Here is a 21,575-nt window from a genome sequence, read left to right on the forward strand (position 1 = left end):
ATTCACTTGAGACAATATGGAGAATGGTAGAGGCCAGGAGTTGGGGGGAGAGGGAATAGGGGTTATTGTTCAATGGATACAGAATTCCAGTTTTGCAAGGTGAAAAGAGTTCTAGAGATGGATGGTGGTGATGGATGCACAACAATGTGACTATAATTAATGCCACTAAACTGTAAACTGAAAAATAGCTAAAATGATAAATATTATTTATATCATATTTCATGTATATATGAAAAACTGGGTCAATGTCTCTTAACCTTTTTTTCATTATTGCTTCCCCCACAAGGACTCATTTTAGACTTTTTTCCCCAACCGTCCCCCTCCAAAGAAATGTTAATACCAGATATATGCCACATATGTGTATAGTATGTATATCTGTGCTTTATACCATAAAAAAGTAAGATTTTTTTTGTCCTCCAGGAACTACTGTTCTTTAAAAAAAAAAAAAAAACGTTTATTTATTTTTGAGAGAGCACAAGCGGGGGAGGGGCTGTGAGAGGGGAACAGAGGATCCCAAGCGGGCTCTGTACTGACAGGCTGACAGCAGCAAGTCTGATATGGGGCTCGAACTCACAAACCACGAGATCATGACCTGGGCCAAAGGCAGATGTTTAACCGACTGAGCCACTCAGGTGCCCCTCCAAGAACTACTTTTTACCCTGGACATTATCACCCCCATTGAGAATGCATTTATTAGGTGTAATGACATGAGGTGAGAATCCATGAGGGCCAAATACAGGATTTCTGACTGGTATATGTTAGAAGTACAAGTAAGCATCATAAAATCATAGACTAAAAGAAATCTGTGTACAAAAATATGAAGAACTATCTCTTCATCCATTCTTTTACTTATTTTCTAACTTTTTATGTGTTAGGCCCTCTAATAAACACTGAGGATACAATAATGAACAAAAATATACATGTTCCTTACCTGAGTACTTAAAATCCAGTGAGTGAGACAAATATTGATCAATACTCACACAAATAAATGTAAGACAACAACCTCAGTAAGTGCCTCAAAAGAGATACTTGGTGTTATAGGGAAGCCAGCAGGAGTTCCCTGTGAAAGTAATGATAGAGCTGAGGTTGGAAGGCGAAAAGGCTTTAACTAGGCAAAGGATGAAGGAGATCTTTCAATGGAGACGAGATAGATTGTGCAAAGACCTGTGCAGAGAGAGAGTATGGCACTCACAAGAAACCAAAAGACATGAATGGCTGGGACACAGTGATCCAGGTGGAAAGTGATGCAAAATGAAACTAGCCCAAAGTTTCTTGAACTTGGCACTATTGACATTTTGCGTTTGATAATTCTTTTGTTGTGGGAGGCTGTCCCAACCATTATAGGATATTTAGCAGCATTCCTGGCCTTTACCCCCTAGATGCCAGTAGCACCTACCTCCAAGTTGTGACAACCAAAAATGTCTCCAGACATGGCCAAATGTCCACTGGGGAGCAAAATCACATTTGGTTGAGAACCACTGGAGAGAGATAGGCAGGGGCCAGACTGTGTAGGCCCTGTTAAGGAGTTTTGCTTTATTCTGTAAGTGATGGAATGCCTTTCAGGGATATTAAAGTGGAGGAAAAAAGACAATCAAAACTGCATTTCTTTGTTTTTAATAATTTTTTTAATGTTTATCTTTGAGAGAGACAGAGCATGAGTGGGGGAGGGGAAGAGAGAGAGGGAGACACAGAATCTGAAATAGGCTCCAGGCTCTAAGCTGTCAGCACAGAGCCTGATGTGGGGCTCATACTTGTCAACCGTAAGATCATGACTTGAGCCAAAGTTGGAAGCCCAACCAACTGAGCCACCTTGATCACCCCTTAAAACTGCACTTCTAAAAGATCTTCTGTCAGCAGTGAGTAAAATGAGGGAAAAGAAACTCAGGCCAGAAGCAATGTGGATAGACCAATTAAGAGGCTAAACCAGTTTAGAAGCTCCTAGACTTTCCTGGTGAAAGCTAATTACAGCTTGGACTAGGATGGTGGGTGGTGAAGATGCAGAGAAGTGATGGATTGGAAAGATAGGAAGTCAAATCAACAGGAGTTGGTGATAGACTAAACATGTAGGGTGAGGCAGAAGGAGATGGCAGGAATGATTCATGCTAGAGGAAGTGACTGGGTGATGGTGCTGTTGACCAAAATGGGCAAGTTGGAGATGGCCCAGGTTTGTGGGAGAAACACAATTTTATCATATTAAATTTGAGGGGCCTTTGAGATGCCCAGGAACAGATGCCAAATAGGTCATTGGATATGTGGGTCTGGAGCTCTAGGAGGCCTGGATTACAGATACCAGGGAGCAAATGGTCTAAAGAAGGTAATCTCAGCCGTGAAAGTATACTGCCTCCCAAGGAAGGAGTATAGGAGGAAAAGATGAGGTCGTAAGACTGGGTCTTAAGTGTGACTCCTATTTAATGACCCGACAGAGAAAAATACACCTCAAGCATCAGCAAAGGGATGGCTGGAAAGTTGGTGAGACCAAAGAGAAGGTGGGGTCTCAGGAGGCCAGGGAAATGAGTGAGTCAAGAAGCAGGGAGTGCACAATGTTTACAGCAGCGCTATCGACAATAGGCAAAATATGGAAAAGAGCCCACATGTCCATCGGCTTTGGAATGGATAAAGAAGATGTGATGTGTGTGTGATGTGTGTGTGTGTGTGTGTGTGTGTGTGTGTGTGTGTGTGTATGATGGAGTATTACTCGGCAATCAAAAAGAATGAAATCTTGCCATTTGCAACAATGTGGATGGAACTGGAGCGTATTATGCTAAGTGAAATTAGAGAAAGACAAATATGACTTCACTCATATGTGGAATTTAAGATACAAACAGATGAACATAAGGGAAGGGAAGCAAAAATAATACAAAAACAGGGAAGGGGACAAAACATAAGAGACTCTTAAATATGGAGAACAAACAGGGCTGCTGGAGGGGTTGTGGGTGAGAGATGAGCTAAATGGGCAATGGGCATTAAGGAGGACACTTGTTGGGATGAACACTGAGTGTTATATGTAGGGGATGAATCACTGGATTCTACTCCTGAAATCATTATTCCGCTATAAGCTAACTAACTGGGATGTAAATTAAAAATAATAATAATAGGGGCGCCTGGGTGGCTCAGTTGGTTAAGCATCTGACTTCAGCTCAGGTCATGATCTCGCGGTCCATGGGTTCGAGCCCCATGTCAGGCTCTGTGCTGACAGCTCAGAGCCTGGAGCTTGCTTCGGATTCTGTGTCTCCCCTCTCTCTGACCCTTCCCAGCTCATGCTGTCTCTCTCTCAAAAATAAAAAACATGAAAGAAAAAGAAAGAAAGAAAGAAAGAAAGAAAGAAAGAAAGAAAGAAAGAAAGAAAGAAAGAAAGAAAGAAAAAGAAAGAAAGAAGCAGGAAGTGTAAAACTGTGTCACATGCTCCTGAGAGATTACATAAGATGGCTAAAGGAAGTCTGCTGGATGTGGAGAAAAGGTCACTGTTGGTCTTAGTGAAAGTGGTTTGGTTTGATGGAGACAGGAGTCAGATGGAGATGGGTGAGGAGTAGGAGATGAGGAAATGGAGACAGTGAATGCAGATCACATCTTGGGAGGCTAGATTGTAGGGAGGAGGGGAGACAAAAGGTGGGACCTGGGGAGGGGCAAGAGGATATTTTGAAAATGAGAGGGATGTGAGGGGCACATGAGTGGCTCAGTCAGTTGAGTGTCTGAGTTCGGCTCAGGTCACGATCTCATAGTTCATGGGTTTGAGCCCCATGTCAGGCTTGCTGCTGTCAGCAGAGAGCTTACTTTGGATCCTCTGTCCCCCTCGCTCAATGCCACTCCACTGCTCATGCTCTCCCTCTCTCTCAAAACTAAATAAACATTTAAAAAATAAATTAAAATAAAATAAAATAAAATAAAATAAAATAAAATAAAGGAGAGGGATGTGAGCATGTTTCAGTTTCAGTTGGGAAAATAGCTGGCTGCAAGGAGTTGGGTATCCAAGAAAAAGGGAAGCTTCAGAGATGGGAGGGAATGGTCACAGAGAAGGGGAGCAGGGTTGTTCCCTGTAGAACAGAAGGAAGTGGAGAGGAGGGTGTGAGCCAGTGGGTCTGTGTGAGGGGAGGTGGAGAAGCAGAGGGGCTTCTGCTGAGACAGAGTGAAGAGTGGGCATGAGGTGGGCTTGAGAAGAGTGAAGTTTGAAATTGTGAGAATCATTATCAGAAAAATTATTCTCAGGATGCAACAGTTCCTCAGTCATCTGAGAGAAATTATGATTGGAATACCCAGAGTACTTGCACTACTTTCCTAGAGTTGCCATAACAAAACACCACAAAGTGAGTGGCTCCTAGCAACCAGGAGAGAACTTTATTCTGTCATAGTGTTGGATGTTACAAGTCCGAAATCAAGGTATGAGCAGGGCCATGCTCCCTCTGAAGTCTCCAGAGGAAGATCCTTCCTTGTCCCCCCTAGCATCTGGCAGTTGCTAGTAATCCTGGCTGTTACTTGGCTTCTAGATGCATCACTCCAATCTCCACCCCTGTCTTCACATGGCTTTCTCCCCTCTGAGTCGGTCTCCATGTTTTCCTCTTTTTATAAAAACATCAGTCATTGGGAGCTCCTGGGGGCCTCAGTCGGTTAAGCGTCTGACTTCCAGCTCAGGTCATGATCTCACATCTGGTGGTTCAAGCCCCACATAGGGCTCTGTGCTGACAGCTCAGAGCCTCTAGCCTGCTTCAGATTCTATCTCCCTGTCTCTCTCTCTGTCCCTCCCCTGCTTGTGCTCCCTCTTTCTGTCTCTCTCTCTCAAAAAAATTTTTTTAATTAATTAAAAAAAAAAAGAACATCAGTCATTGGAGTCACCCTACTCCACTATGACCTCATCTTAACCTATGTATGTCTGCAAAGGCTCCATTTCCATATTAGGTCACATTCACAGGTTTCAGGTGGACATGAATTTTAGGGGAACACTATTCAATTCAGTATATATATTACTAAGACATGAGATTGTGTTAATGCATCTTTAAAGTATTTGTATAATTAAAATGAAAAAGTCTTTAACAGCTAACGTGTATAGATCTCAAGTGCTTCATAAGCACAGTGTCAACGTGCCCCCTGTAAAACTGTTGTGGTATCTCCATTGTCCCCGTGTTACAGGTGAGGACACAGAGGCTAAGAGTAGCTGAGTGACTTGCCTAGGGTGAGATCCTGGCAGAGCTAGGCCCAGAACACAGGCACCCTGACCAATAACACTCAACTCTATTGCCTGCCTTTTTCCAGGTAACCTGGAGTTAATCAGAACAAAACTTAATCAGCTATTTATCTATGTCACTACCCTTCCCCGCCAACATTCTTTGCTCATATGTCTTTCTCTACATACAGTGCTTTATGCATTCAGCATGTCTGCAGCTCCATACTGACAGCCCACTGCATGAGAACAGAAGCCTACTGTTTGGCCCATTTGGGCTGGCAAAATATAACTCTTTCTTTTCTGGTAACTTCTGGGCGTGGCTTTCTTTCCCCAGGCCCACAGCATCCAGTTCATGGAGTTCTCAGAAGTGGAGAACCAGGATGACTACTACAGCATAGACGCGGGTTACGTCTACACCCAGGACCAGCGAGGAGTGCATGTCATGTATGATGAAGCCTTGAGTGATCTGAAGGAGCTGGAGGCAGAAATGCTGCTTGTAGCCAGCCATTACATTGAGAAAGAGAAAGGTCAGAAGTCAGATTTTAAAAAATCAACCAGCCAAACAAATAATAAACACTAAGGGCTCTGTTTAACACCTTCCACCTGAAAACATAAATGCATATCCAATAGTGTCTGAAAACTCAGTAAGTGCATACACCTCCCCTGCTTTAGAGAAGATATGGTTCTGCTTCTAGCTCAACTCCCTCTTCTTGTTGGAGACTGTGACTCCTCTTTCAAAGCGTGGTTATAATTCTGACTGTTGTTTAGACTCTGTTTGTTCCCCACCAGGTGAAGGGGGTGTCATGCAGGGCCCCGAGGGAAGCAAAGTAAGGGAGTGAAGGTAATAATTCTTTTTTCCTAAGTGACAAAAAAGTGATTGACCTTGGGGAAACAGCAGTTAGAAGTAGAGACACCCTGGAGTTCCTAACAAAAATCCAGCAGGATAAGCACCAAAAGGAGAAATCATTACTCAGGGTAATCAAATAACCTATACTATGGGTTCTCTTCTTCCTTCTGGCGTCACTCAAATGTATGCAATTCTAGAAATAGGTGAGGAAAGAAGAATCCTTTTGGAATAATATGATGACATTAGCATTATATTTGGAAAGAGCTTAGAGTTTCTAGACATATTGCAACACCTAAAAGGAAATTTAGCAAGGGTTTGTGCTATTTTGTAATATATGTGGTTGGTAATTAAGAATAATTCATTTTGGGGCACCTGGGTGGCTCAGTCAGTTAAGCGCCCGACTCTTGGTTTCTGCTCAGGTCATGATCTCACAGTTCATGAGTTCAAGCCCCACGTTGGGCTCTGCATTGCCGATGTGAACCTGCTTGGGATTCTCTCTCTCTCTCCTTCTCTCTACTCCTCCCTCTCTCTCTCTCTCAAAATAAATAAATAAACTTTAAAAAAAAGAATTTTAATATTGATATAAAATACTGCTCAAAGAATGTTTGACAACTAACCTTTCAGAGCCTGACAGAATTAACTTAACATTGGATTGAACTCTGCCCTCTTTGTTACAGACCATGGGTGTCTGAATCATGGGATGCAGTGATGGCATCCAACATTCTAGGGCATTTAATTTCAACTTTTAACTTTTATCTTTACTGGTTATTCTACATACTGATGGCATCATTTTTATTGATATTAATTTATAATACTGTGCAACTGTTTCAAGCTGCTAAGAATTTAATTTGATTGAAACAGTCAGCAGTTATTTAGCCACATGAACAAGACCATCTTTCAACCGAGCTAGTGAATATGTAGTCATCCGTTGTGGAATGATTTCCCAACCTCTGCTGAAGAAATTCCTGATCAAAGTCTTTTTCTTGTTCAGTACCCATCATATACGTGATAATTATTGAACTCAAAGTTCAGCACCTGAAACTCTCTTACTTTTTGATATTTCAGTCTGAAATAGACCACTCAAAAATTGAAAGCAATACTCATGCTGGTATTGAAAAATTAACATTAATATAGTGTGAAAATATTTTAGCTGAATATAATGAGAAGGATTACTTACCTTTATTGATTTAAGTTAGGAATTAACATAATTAAGGAATATCTTAGAAACTTCTCTGAGAAGTTTTTACTTGGCTAATATCACTTGAAAGAGCAGGGTTAACCTGGGTTTGTGGTTAAACCACCAGGGACCTATTTTTAGAGAAGGTGAAATGTATGTTTTGCCTTTAAATTACAGGTTTGAGGATATTTTCGTGAAGATTTCATATTAACTGAATTTTGGTTGTATTTCTAAAATTAGCCTTTAAGACTAAAATTAAAAAGTGGAAACAAAAACCTCTATTGACTTAGAAGTCAACAAGTGTGAACTTAGGTCCTAGTCTTGGCCAATGGCTCTCCAGCTGATTCTTAGGAACCCCTGTGACTGACTCAGTGTTTTCATTCCTGAGATGGAGCTGACAGTTCAAGGGCTGCTTTTCAAATGAGAATAGCTCCGTGGAAAGGCCTGTCTCTGATCATTCTCATCCCCCTTCTCTCCCAGGTCACAAAGAGGGCAGCAAGTCAAATACTGGCCAGGACTGGGGATGGGCCCATGCAAGCGTGGACAGATTTGCTGTGCTGTATGACATATGGACCTGGGAAGCAGTTCTTCTAGAAAATAAGCGCCAGGTATTTCTCCCTAGAAAACAAAACATCTGTTAAACTTTCTTACAAAACCCAGTATTTAAAACAAACAAAAAGCCTGTCTTTTGGGGCAGCTCCTAATAAAGTATGTAATTATTCTATTTAAATAATCTCAGCTAGTTGTAAGGGTGTGAATAATAAGTTTATTTTCTTGTGGTTCCTTGTTAACAAAAAATAAAATGTGAAGGGTACTACTTTATCTTATAGGCATAATTTGTTAGAGGGCTGTATAATTTAGGATCTTATATATATGTTTTTAGTGAGAATGGGTGATGATTCCATTCACATTCATTGTCCTGTCAGGGACGAGCCTCACTTTGCTACACACAGACACCCTGACTTTATTATGGCCTTTAGAAATACACCACATGTGGGTGGGGCAGGCAGTTGGGCAAGGTATGCTCAGCGCAGCAAGTTACGAGGGTGAGTTTAAAGCAATGAGATGGCATCTTGCTAAATTCATCATCATACCATCAATGGCTCATATCCTAGTAATAAATGAGACACTGCTCTTCATTTGTATCCACAGCATGGATTATTAGCCCTTCTGATGGTCACCAACTCTTGGGAGTTTATTCATCAAACATTAAGTATCTCCTCTGTCTCAGGAACTATTCTAGACATTAGGAACATATGGATAAATAAGAGAAGATAATCTCTGTCTTTAAGGAATTCTAGTCTATAAAAGTTGACCCAGTCTCTAAATAAAAATTACAGGTGACTCACAGCTTACATCTGAGGCACACACAAGATCCCCAGAGACCACCGCAGAGGGAGGAATTTGTCCTGTGGGGGGGCTATTGGAGTAAAGGAAATATTGGCAAGTCTTCTCAGAGGAATAGATCTTTATTTAATCCTGTTACTAAGAGATGTGTAAGATGTTGTCTGTCAGAGAAGGAAAAATCCTTAAGCAGAGGAAACAGCATTAGCGATGTCAGGGAGGTGTAAAATGAGGATGGTGAATTTGGAGAACAAGAGGACTTCTATGGCTAGGCTATAAAGGCATGATGAGAAATGAGCTGAATGTGTTTTGGGTGCAGCCTGTGAAGGGCCTGCTAATCCATACAACATTTACAGTGTATTTTATGAGCAAAGAGGAGCCATCGGTGAGTTCCAGTGAGGGAGAAATACGACCATAGCTCCGTTTTCACCAGTTGCTGGGGTATTCGTTGGGAGAATAGATTAGAGTGGAGCTCGTGCAGAAGAGCAGTGCAGTTATTGCAACAGTGACCTGGAGAGGGAAGACGGGACCTACACCAAGGATGGAACAGTGAGAACAGGAAGGAGGGCAGACTTGAGAGCACTTTGTAGAAATGGAAATGTTGGGATTTGAAGACCAGACGCTGGGGTGAGAGTTTAATAAGGGTGGTATTAAAAAGGACTTTCTCAGGGTCAGGGAGGAGGCTATTAACTGAAATGGAATGCAGGAGGAGGGGCACTTTGGAGGGGAAGGTAATACGGAGTCTGCCACAACAGGCATGTGAGGAGAGTTTGCTAAAACTCAGGTGTGAATGTTTTGTGGGAGGTATAAGTTTGAAGGTCAGGAGCACATATGAGCTGAGGTATGAAGGTGAACGTTGAGCCACAGTAATGAATCAAATGACTAGGAAAAGCCAGAGATGTCTTAAATGCAGCCCTGGGTAATTCTTGAATTTAAGGGGAAGATCACAGAACAAGAATCCTTGAGGGGAACAAGAAGTAGCCAAAGAAACTAGAGGACAAAAAAGAAGGGATAGTGTGATAAGAGCCAATGAAGGGGGGTGCTTTTAATTAGGAGAGGACAGTTACTAACTAGTGTGGCATGCAGCGAAAATCAAGAAAGAGGACTCCTAAACACCAGGCAGTGGGGTCAGTCCCCAGGGTCATTGCCAGCTTCATAGGACTCTCAGAGGAGGTATGAGGTGGAAGCCAGCTTACAGTGCACTATGATGTGGTCAGAAGATGGGGAAGTGGAAATGTTTTCTTTGAATTGTTTTTCTAGTAGATTAGATGGTTAACCATTTCATCTACTCTCTGGTCTATTACTCACAGAGATGTAGGTCACCCAATTTTTGTAAACACCTGGCTGGGCTTAAAGGGTGAGAGCCTCGGGCTTTGAAAACCGTTCCTCTTTTCAAAGGGAACTGGCCTCTACAGAGTTTGCATCTGCACCCTTCATCTGCCAGTTGGAAACTTCCTTTGATCAACTAAGTGAGAGATCTAGACTCAGAGTATAGCGACTGAAAAGGCTACATTAAATGTAAATAAGACAGAATCCCTGAACTCAACAAGTTTATTGTCGAAACATGAGTTTTAAGCAGCCCCCCTTTTCTGGGCTCTCTCTCCCCACCTTCCCTTTCAGTGCTTCCAGGCCTTCTATGGAGGCCCCAGGCAGGATTCAATGGCAATAGAAGAATAGAAGGGCAGAGAGGACTGAAAAATCGATTTCTCCACACTTTGGCATACACTTCATTCTGTGCTAAGCTACCAGGGCTGTTCACTAGTTTCCTCTATGGTAAATGAAATTATTTTAACTTAAAAAAATCATTGAAAACGCCTCCCCCCTTTCTACCCTGACAATAAGTTCTCTATAGAAACTGAGCTAGCTATCTGTGCCAAAGCTGTGAAACGTGGCCTTCTAAACCAGAAATTCTGTCAAAAGAGCCTATTTCTAATGGATAAACCTTTGTATTATCTAGAGTACAATTGATTTCTCCCAGTCCTGATTCTACTGCCAAATATATTGGAATCCCTAGAGTTAAGAATTGCTCAAACACACTGGGCTGTCTTAAATCCTTAAAGTAACCATTTTGTGTGTAAACTCTCATAAAATTAGGGCTGATGTGAATTCAGGTGAATTAAGGAACTCAGAGAAGCCAGGCATTAGCTGTCCTGGCTCCTAAGTGACATTTGCTCCACATGCTAATTCTCTCTACAGCCACCAGAGGACACATTTTCAGGGTAATTTGAATTAGTGTTTGGAGAACTAAAATAAATAAATAAATAAAAACCTGTGACAGTTGTGGCTAGCACTGATTTTCTGTTTTGTACTTGCATTTGATCTAAAATGTTATTGTTTTAAGTTTTTTAAGTCCCAGAAATATAAGACACGAAGTAAAAATAATATAAACACAGAAAGGTTTGAGATTATTTGTTTTGTTTTTTTCCCATTTTCTCTAATATTTGATGCCTACCCTCAGTGTGTACCACGCATTATTTTTCCTGAGAGTTGGCCCTTGACACACACAGGTGACATTTGACAGGCGAGCAAGACTTCTTAGACAAATAACCAGCCCAGAGTTTAAATGGAAATGGGCCAGTTAGCAAACAGATAATACATAGAAACTGTGAGGCAGAAAGATTCTCATCTTTCCCCTGTTGGGAAAGTATTAATAATAAAATTATGCAAGGGTCCATCTGAGAGTTTTTTGAGGTTGAGGCCAAAGCTTAAAAAAGCCTAATGAATTTTTAAAAAGAGCCACGTTTTCCTTTTCAACAACTAGTGTTGCCAATTAAACTATGACAATATGCGGGACATACTTATACTCAAAAAGTGTTTGCTGTTTATCAGAAACTCAGATTTAACTAGGTGACCTCTATTTTTATTTGCTAAATCTGGCAATCCTGTAAACAACAAAAGCGAGGTTGGCAAATTAGCACCAACCTCTGCAACCTGGTATCAGCAGATTGAAATCACCAGCAAGAACCCTCCCCACAAACTTCTACCAAATAGCCAAACAATAGGGCTCTTTGTACAAAAAACAGGTCAAGGCGTACAAATACTATAAACCAGCTCCTGGGATTGCCTTGGCTCAGTCAAAAAGGTTCAAGTTAGTCCAGAATGATTTAGGGAATAATTGTTTCTTTCCTAATCTCCTCACCTAGGCTATTAAGTGACACCTTTCTTACCTGTCACTCCCTCCTTTCTGCTTTGTCCTCTACTATTTAATTATTGAATGTTATTCTAGACTAGAGCTCAGCAGAGGGAACAGGTAACTTAGATAACCCTGCTTGTTCAGTTTTCCCCAAGGCTCACTTACAGGGCGGGAGATCTCCGCCTTTCTTCATTCCTTGCTCTGAGATGTGTGAGTTCCTAACCTACGAGTGCATTGTGTGTTCTTAGATTTTAGCCTCCTTTGGTGCTTTCCCTTTCATGCTAAGGTTGACCTAAGGTCCCTGAGTCCAATGTTTCCCAAAGGGCATCCTGCAAATCCAGATGCTAAATAAAGTGCCCTAGGATCTCCCTCCTTGTGCTTTAGCATTGAAGCCCAGATACTGCACATCTGTTAATAAGACAATGTTTGATTCCTACTCTGCTATTGATTCTTGAGTGTTTACCTCTCTAGGGAGTCTTGGAAGCCATAATTAGCAAGATGGAGACACTCCTGGCTTTTCCTGCCACATATTCATGTAGTGCTTGCACCTTCTCAGTTCTTTCTGGTTTTGTATTCTTTTCTTAGCTATGGACTCCACACAAAGAGAGGGGCTTTTTATCACCTTCAGGGAAATTTCTTATTTTGTTAAGAAGAGGGTTGACTTCCTGCCCCAAGCCACCAGGAAGGCCAACACCCAAGGAAACAAAACACACTCTTTCTCTGATGCATCTCAAAGTGTGCTAGGCTGTCAGATTGGTGGAAATTGCAACCTCAGCAATTCACTCCTTTCTGCCAATTAAATCCACACACTGGGCAAGCCTGTGTGTCTTTAAAATACATATATATATATATGTATATATATACACACACACGTCTGTATGTATATATATATTGTTTTAGCTCAATTTTAGCTAATTTATTGTCAAGTTAGCTAACATACAGTATATATACAGTGTGCTCTTGGTCTTGGGGGTAGGTTCCCATGATTCATCACTTACATACAACACCCAGTGTTCATCCCAACAAGTGCCCTCCTCAATGCCCATCACCCATTTCTCCCACTCCCCCCACCCCATCAACCCTCAGTTTGTTCTCTTTATTTAAGAGTCTCTTATGGTTTGCCTCCCTCTCTGTTTGAAACTACTTTTTCCCTTTCCCTTCTCCCATTGTCTTCTGCTAAGTTTCTCAAGTTCCACATATGAGGGAAAACATGATATCTGTCTTTCTCTGACTTATTTCACTTAGCATAATACTCTCCAGTTCCATCTACATTGTTGCAAATGGCAGGATTTCATTCTTTCTCATTGCCAAGTAGTATCCCATTATATATACAAACCACATCTTCTTTATCCATTCATCAGTTGATGGATATTTGGGCTCTTTCCATAATTTGGCTATTGTTGATAGCACTGTAAACATTGGGGTACATGTGCCCCTATGAATCAACACTCCGGTATCCTTTGGATAAATTCCTAGTGCTTTGGTGATATGACTACAATGGGAGCTGACACCTTCCAGAAGAGTGAAACCTCCATAAGAGGAGCTAGGGAAAGAAGACTGGGAAGGGACATCTTGAGCTAAAACTCTGAGAGAGGAAGTGTTGGATTAGATCAGCAGAGGAAAGGAATCTGTTCTGTTGTGAAATGAATGGAATAAAACTTCAGAAGCTTCCAGTGAAAGCTGATTTATCCATCAGGCAATGTGGACTTGGTGTTTAGGATCTAAGAGCTTTTCAGGTACCATTGAAAATGTTTGGGATTTGAGAAAAAATAAACTTATGTATTACTCTGAAATTTGAAAAGAAAATACAACATAGAAAGCAGTAATGCTTAATCACATGTCAGTAAAATGTAAAAACATTGTTAACTGAGCACTTATAAACATTTCTTTTGCATATGAAAATTTCTAGATCAGATCTTCTCACTTCTTAAGAATCTCTGAATATATACTGCCCAGAAATCATAGCCAATCATTAACTCAAAGTGATGTTTGTAGCCAAATTGAAAAGCAAAATTCTAAATATCATTTAACATTTTTACAGAAAAAAAAATTTGAATGGGATGTGAGTATGTTCTAATATAGTTGATATAATGTGGGATAGGGTCTCCAAAAAAAGATTGTCTAAGCCCTATGAAGGCCTGAACAGTAAACACACTGTTCAGAACTGCTTAATTATCTTGCCCTTAGGTCCCTGTTTGGGATTCTAGCCCAGTGATCTCTCAAGAGCCTTTTCCTGATTAGCACCATGACTAATGACACACAAATAGAATTTACACCCAGAACAGAAATTTCTTACGTTCACAGACAAATGTAAAAACAAAATAAAGAACATCTCTCTCTGGATTCTCACATTAGGAACCCTCTTCAATGGTTAGTGTCTGGAAGCTTTCTTTGGTTTTTAGGAAAGGCTTGTGACCTCCACTGGAATTAAATTATTTAAATTAAATTAAATTTAATTTAATTTAAATAAGTTAAAAAATTAAAATAAATTAAACAATTAAAAAAGAAAGTAATACAAATAATTTTTCATCAAATTATCAATAATCAAAGTATATAAATGATTTTATACACTGCAACATTCCAATAAAATTACTAATTCTCCGGGCGCCTGGGTGGCTCAGTCGGTTGAGTGTCCGACTTCCTCTCAGGTCATGATCTCGCGGTCCGTGAGTTCGAGCCCCGCGTCGGGCTCTGTGCTGACTGCTCAGAGCCTGAAGCCTGTTTCCGATTCTGTGTCTCCCTCTCTCTCTGACCCTCCCCCATTCATGCTCTGTCTCTCTCTGTCTCAAAAATAAATAAACGTTAAAAAAAAAATTAAAAAAAAATTACTAATTCTCACTTCTAAAAAAAAAAAAACAAAAACAGAAAAAGAAAAGAAAAGCTCCCCCAAATGCCTTTCAGAGTTCTGTACACCAGGCCCTTCCTAGCAATTTCTAGGTAAAATTGAGCAAACTGTTAAAGAAAAGGGGTCAGAAACGAGGATAAGGAGAGGAGGTCACCTGCCTCCATTTGGTCAAAGAGTAAAATGGAGGCAGGAGAATGAGGCTGTGGAGAAAGGTGTTACAGACAAATATATTTGATGGAGTGACATTGCATGCACCGTCTCATTAGAGCTTATCATTATCACATGTTATATTATTCATTATTTAAGGCTCCTTTTATTTGTGGAGAGCAGGGGAAGAGGGGACACAGGCAAAACTAGTGTCCCTTCCTTTGCCCTCCCTCCCTCTGTGGGTTTACTAATTGCTCTGAGTCGCTTTGGTGCTGCAGCTGCCCGAACCAGGCCGGGGTACCCCGCGGTACCCCGAGGTTCTGAGCGGTTTCTCTCCTGCTGATGCCCCGGGGCTTTCCAAAGCATGGAGTGGGTGGGGCCTCACCTCTCTTTGCTGGGCCCTACGGCTGCCTCTGCTGTTCCCTGACTAGAAACCTTATTTGCAGCTTCTTGACAGTTACTTTGAGGCCTACCAGCACGTGTTGGACCCCGAGGAGAGGTTTGCCTTAGCACAAGTGATCACTGACATCATGCACAGGTGCCCAAGGTTTGATTTCAGCCACCCTTATTTCATTAAGGCCTACAAAGATGAATGCACCTGCCTGAGGCTTCACTTACAGCTGGTGAGGGGCATCCTCAATCAGCACGTAAGTACATTTGGATTTTAAAATAGTACATGTGCCAAGGTGTTTTCCTTTCATTGCAGGTTCAGAATCCAGGTTTTCTAGGGCAGCACGTTGAGCATGTTTATTTGTAAGCTCATTTGCATTGTTGAATTCCAAGCATAACTACAGTCTTAAATGGAAGTTTCCAACCCTAATTACATTTAATGGTCTGCAAAGAATAGACAACTTATTTTCACTAGATGATGGAGTTTATTGGTACTGAAAGGAGGACTAAACATACCCCTTTGCAAGCCATTAATGTATAAAGTTGTGTTTATTAATTTGTTTTTAATGCTGTGGCTATTTTTAGGACACTAAAGGAAAAATTAGTGTACATCCTCTGGGGAAAAGCCAGTGGCAGGAAGTAAGCAAGGGATAAATTGTTGCAGTGCATTTACCTGAGACCTGGTTAGATTTTTTTCCTTGTAGTCAATCATTTGACAAAGAGAAGTTTTCCTGGGCCTCCTAAGATTGTCTGAACTTGGTTGCCTTTGTTTTTATTGGCTGATCCCAGGCTCAGACTGAGACACCAGCATGTCTTCGTGTGAATGGATCCTCAAAACCACGTCTGGGTGAAAATCAGTCAAATAATGAAGGGACGCAAAGGACTGCTGTTCTTCTCATGCCAGGGCTCATAATTCACACCCATGGGAAAGTTTAAGTTTTCTAATTTTAACTTTTATGTTACATTTCTAGATAGAGCGCCAGCGGGAGTATGTCCAGAGGCTTTGGCAAAGAGGCCATCCAGATGATAGCAGTAACTTTGGACTTCCCCTTAACATAATTTGCAAACAACTTATTTCCATCAACAATAGCTGGTATGGTGCTATTGTCTTTAGACATTTTACATTTAATCTTTTAGATAAGTTAAAGGGTATGATGGTAAGTCTAAATACTATTCTATAAAGTACCTTTCAAGTGTCTGGGGAGATGAGACAAGTAGATATAAAAGCCACAGAAGAGGGATTTTCTTGTGTACTCAATACCCATTTGCTTTGTAAGTAATAAAGAATAGGAGGCTAGAATTTAAAAGTTAAAACACTGGGTGCAGAATCTTTATTCTCTTGAGAAGCTCTATAAGAAAGAAAGAAGTTGCTTTTAAAAATGCCATCAGAGGACTTATTCAGAGGTGCCACACAAGCAGACATGCATGAAACTTGGGTGTGCTTAAAAGTTTCTCAAAAAGGAATTTCTTTAGTAAGTGTCACCATTTCTGCAAACTCACCTTGTGATCCTCTACCCCTTTAAGGAGCAAACTAAATTTCCTAAGATCACTCAGAGAAGGTATACCCCCATGACATGCATGCAGTTTGAGCCACCCCCTCCCCGCCATTCCTTCCTTGCCTTTGAGAGTGGTAAGGGAATCAGGAAGTGGGTTGCAAGCCCCAAGTTGGTCTGTATGGCCCATGATCACAATCTCTATTGCCTTCAAATGGGCGGAGAAATCATCCAGCTCCTTTCAACATGTCACAAATATCTGCTGAGCCACCTACAAGTACCAGGCACTGTGCAAGGAGGTGAGGACACAGTTGTAAACAATAGAGGCATGGCCCTGTGCTCCCATCAAGCGCACAGGTCAGCAGTACAGGCGCACTTTCACTAGGATATGGCCACAATGGGCTATGGTATCTTCTTGGGGAGTAGCAGGATGCCATGGGATTTCGTAGCTTAGATTCTTTTTTTTTTAATTGTTTATTCCTTTTTTGAGACAGAGAGAGGCACAGATCATGAGCAGGGGAGGGGCACAGAGAGAGAGGGAGACACAAAATCTGAAGCAGGCTCCAGGCTCTGAACTGTCAGCCCGATGCGGGGCTCAAATTCATGAACCGTGAGATCATGACCTGAGCTGAAGTCAGACACTTAACCGACTGAGCCACCCTGATGTCCCTCGTAGCTTAGATTCTAACCTTATCCCTTGAGAAAGAGCCCTGGGAGTTCCAGGCACAAGACTGCATTTTCTCCACAGACCTTTCTAAGGACTGATTTCTTCTCTGTCATAAGATTGAGACATCAGCTGTCTGTGTGCGGCTCACTATGGCAAGAATCTACTGTTGAGGAAATGGTTCTTGGCGGAACATGCTAGGACTGTATGGATACCAAGACCTGTCAGAACAGTCTCAAAAGCAAATGTTATTTGCTTGATGAAATTCCTTTCCAGCCCTAGGGTTGTAATTTTTAAGATCTAGAACTAAGAGGAATCCCATTTGCATAGATTTAAGAAGTATTTACGTTCTTTAGTTCTATGTAGGTATAGAAAGGCCCTTGACTTGTGCTGTATCCTCTATTTTCAAAGGAATACCCACAGACAAGCACTTTGTTATTTCTGGCTTCATCCATTTATAAAATAGAACCTTCTTATGGCAAACGTGAATGACTCTAGCAGTTGTGTACAGAATTTAAAATGTGTCTTTGTTCATTAACATTTTCAGGGAAAAGGATAAAGACTCAGGTAGAAAAATAGAAAGCAATTATGGAAATTATTTATTTAATATTTAGTCACTGATAAGTTATTTTGTTTTCAGATATTTGGCTAAATGTTGATTACTGGAATGTTTATAGGTTTGCCATATACAGTTTAAGAATCAGATTGGGCTTTTAGAATAAATTCTTATGGCTCCCAATTTTAAAAGGGTTCACATTAAAGCAAAGGGCATGTTGCATGATCTGGTGGCTTCCCTGGATGGCCTCTGAGGCCCCTTTAAGCTTCCAATTTTTTTTAATGTCCTGGATTAAAACAGCTGTTTTATTGGTCTTAAAAAATGTAAAATTCAAATGTCTTTTGAAACAGATCAAGTTCTTCACTGTGTAAAATTGTCATTGATCCATCCTCTTTTCAAGCCCGTCTTTGAAAAACATGTATCTGCTGGAGTTCCACCCTTCCCTGGGCCTGGCATCGCTCATCCCCCGATCTCTTGATCACCTTCTCCAGGAGGCCCGTCACACCTGCAGACCCACATCAGCCAGCAGCCTCACCTTGCTGGAGAGACGCGTGCTGCAGCTGGCCCTGGATATGTGGCTCACACCGGCCCAGCCTGAGTCCTGGTACAGCACACGTCTCCACAAAGATGTAGGTTCTCCGAAAGGGGAGATGGGGGAGCTCCTTGGCCAAGGGAATGTTTCCAGGCAGATGTTACTACTTAACTTTGTTTTTCTGTTTGGCTCTATTCCTCCCCTATTTGGCCAGAGACAGATCATAGTGCTGGGCTTTGCCAACATTTTTATGTAATGGTTTTTTCATTTTCGGTCAAAGTTTCTATTTTATCAAAATACTGCTACAGCTAGAAGGGAGATATACATACGTATGTGGGAGATGTTTTCTGGCTTATTTATATTTCAACAATACACATTTTTAATTTAAAAGCTATGTATTTTATTTGCACTAAAGCTCTTCCTGAAATTCCCTCTTTTTGTCCTGACCTGAGATCTGGTATGAGAGAGAGAGTGGCTGAGTGAGGAGACAGGGACCTGGATTCAAGTTCCACCCTGCCATTAACTTGCTGTGTGACTCTGAGAAAGTCTTTGAGCCTCCCTGAGCTTCTTTTTCCTATTTTGTAACCTTATGTTTGTGTATTTGAGGGGAGGGAGATGGAAGTGAGCCTGATGGTCTCTAAAGCCCCTTTCAGCTTAGAACTCTATGGTTCAAACTATGGCCTAATGATTTACATAGTATTTGTAGTTAGATTTTAATTCTCTTCTTTTTCTGTTAAGGCCAGCACAGTGGAGCCTATATTTCCAATCTGACCTTACTCTGTGTGGGTGCATGGTGTATGATGAAGGAACTTTCAGCTACCAAAAATCTCTCTTCCATGCATCTGCCTTGACCTCCTATTCCCTCCTAAACTAAAATTTTATTTTATTTTAATTCATTTTAAATCGATCAAAATAACGTAATACAGAATTTTAGCAAATGAAAAAAGCAAAAGAAAAAAATTACCCTAAATATAATCACTCAAATGCATTCACAATACTTTTCTGAATTCAAGCATTCTTCATATGCGTATTTTACATAGTTATAATCACATCCTTCATACACTGCTTTTCGTACACTTAATACACTGTTTTTCTCAGTTAACATTGTATTATGTGTTTTTCCATTTTGCTAACTAGTCTTTATACTCACCTTTATGGTTATAATTCCCTTAAAGGATGATCACAACTTTTCCACCTCTTTCCTTATTGTTGGACATTCAAGTAATTTCTAATTTTTCATTGGTATTAAAATTGTTATAATGTATGTTTCCATACTTACAGATTTTTCTATATTTTAAATCAGTTCCTTTGATAGATTCTTAGGAGTGGAATTACTGAAACAAAATTTAAGTCTTTGGATGCAAGTTGGCAGATTGCTTCTCAAAAGAGTTGGGACAAATTATAATGCCACCAACAATTTGTAAGAGTACTAATTCTGCCACACTGTACAGTATTAGGTATAAGCATATGTCTGTGTGTGTGTATATATATATATAAATAATATATATATGTATATGCATATATTTATATATAAAGCATATATACAGACATATGCTTTATATATATGTATAAAACAGGTGGCATTGCCTTGTTAATTTGCATTTCCTTGGTATTTGTTGAGACTAAATATCCTTCCAAATGTCTTGTTACAAGTTGTATTTTTTTGTGAATCTTCTGTCTTTCCTTTTATTTATCTCTTAGAATCCTAATGTCATTCCTATTCACTTCCATGAGCTCTCTTCAATAAAAATTTTAACCCTTTGTCCATGATATTTTCTGCAAATATTTCTCCCAATTTATCTTTTTCTGTTTTATTTTCATAGAGTAAAATCTGTTGATCTTTTCCTTTGTGATTTCTTTTATCTTCCTAAATCCAGAAAGCAAATCATCTTCCACATGTTTTATATTTGTCTTACTTTATTCTAATTTCTTAAGTCTTTATTTTATTTTAAAAATATTTAACTTCTTTAGTATTCCACCTGGAGGGAGAGAGAAAGAGAGAGAGACGGGTATGAAGATGGCTCAAAATTGAATTTTTCCTGGGGCACTTGGGTGGCTCAGTCAGTCAAGCATCCAACTTCGGCTCAGGTCATGATCTTGTGATTCATGAGTTCAAGCCCTGCTTTGGGCTCTGTGCTGACAGCTCAGAACCGGGAGCCTGCTTCAGAGTCTATGTCTCCCTCTCTCTCTGCCCCTCCCCTGCTTGCTCGCTCTGTCTCTCAAAAATAAATAAATATTAAAAAAATTTGAATTTTCCCCCAAATTACCAGTCATGTATCTACTACCATTTACTGCAGATTCTTTTCACATTGTATTATGTTACCAGATTTTTGTAATGTATTTTAAATTCTCTTATAACTCACAGTGAGTATTTGAGATACCTCCCTAATTTCCCATTGATGCCATATGCAGTTTTAATTATTCTTACTTTTGAAATGTGTTCAAATTTGGATCTAGAAATGGTAAATACTCAGATTAATCTTTTGTATCAGGCCAAAAAATGGGGGAGACATTGTCCTTAGAAATGAGTTTCTAATAGGAATTAGTTTAATAAAAAATTTTTATCATTTTGGAAGACTTCAAGAATCTAGAAATTGCATCGTCAAGTAGAAAAGGCCTCTGGTGGATCAGTGGACAGATAAGGGAATCTGTGATAGCAAAGGCAGATAAGGGAGACAAGGCAGAAAAGGTAGATAAAGGAGCCAAGCCAGCAAAGGCAGATTTGGGGGTCCCCAAACTGGGTCCTTGCTGGGAATGGTATACGAGGGTGTAGCAACGATGTCAGAGCAGAGGAGCCCCCCGTGGCAGGAGGGCTGTAAAGAGCAAGGAGGTTATTTCAAAAATTGCCCGGAACATGTAAAGGCAGTTTAGCAAACTATAAAACTACTGGACTGGAGTTAGGAAGTGTAAGTTTATTCTTGGTACTGCTGTGTGACCTTGGAAAGTTTCAGTGTTGCTTCAGATTTCTCACTAATACAATGGAAATGATGGTATCTGTGACTCCTACTTCATGGGGATCTTGAGTTCATGTACACGAAAACACTTTGAAATTTTGAAATTGCACTTAGAAGAGTTTATAGGAAATTATTCTTATTATTGGCTTCTAAAATACTTGGAAAACATCAGATTCCTACTTCTATTCTTTATTTTGGCTTAAAATATTTATAATAATGATAACAGCAAATACTATGTACCAGGCACTTTTGTATATATTAACTCGATGAACTCTCTCAATAACCTATTTAGGTAATTATTGCCTATTTATTCCTCTTAGGCATTGTTATTATTCTTA

General features: G+C 40.3%; 1 protein-coding gene across 6 annotated transcripts in view; it reads left to right on the top strand.

Annotated features, from left to right (window-relative positions):
- The window catches only part of LOC115514263, a 143,273-nt gene that overhangs the window by 26,061 nt on the left and 95,637 nt on the right, over window positions 1-21,575 (top strand). For all 6 annotated transcript variants that reach the window (XM_030316098.1, XM_030316097.1, XM_030316099.1 and 3 more), the window contains exons 8-12: window positions 5,490-5,682; window positions 7,660-7,787; window positions 15,095-15,295; window positions 16,010-16,131; window positions 18,152-18,380. In XM_030316098.1, the coding sequence (XP_030171958.1) occupies window positions 5,490-5,682; window positions 7,660-7,787; window positions 15,095-15,295; window positions 16,010-16,131; window positions 18,152-18,380 (873 nt within the window). The remainder of the gene's footprint in view (window positions 1-5,489; window positions 5,683-7,659; window positions 7,788-15,094; window positions 15,296-16,009; window positions 16,132-18,151; window positions 18,381-21,575) is intronic.

This window comes from Lynx canadensis, chromosome B2, assembly GCF_007474595.2.
Source record: "Lynx canadensis isolate LIC74 chromosome B2, mLynCan4.pri.v2, whole genome shotgun sequence".
In the NCBI taxonomy this organism is placed as follows: Eukaryota; Metazoa; Chordata; class Mammalia; order Carnivora; family Felidae; genus Lynx; species Lynx canadensis.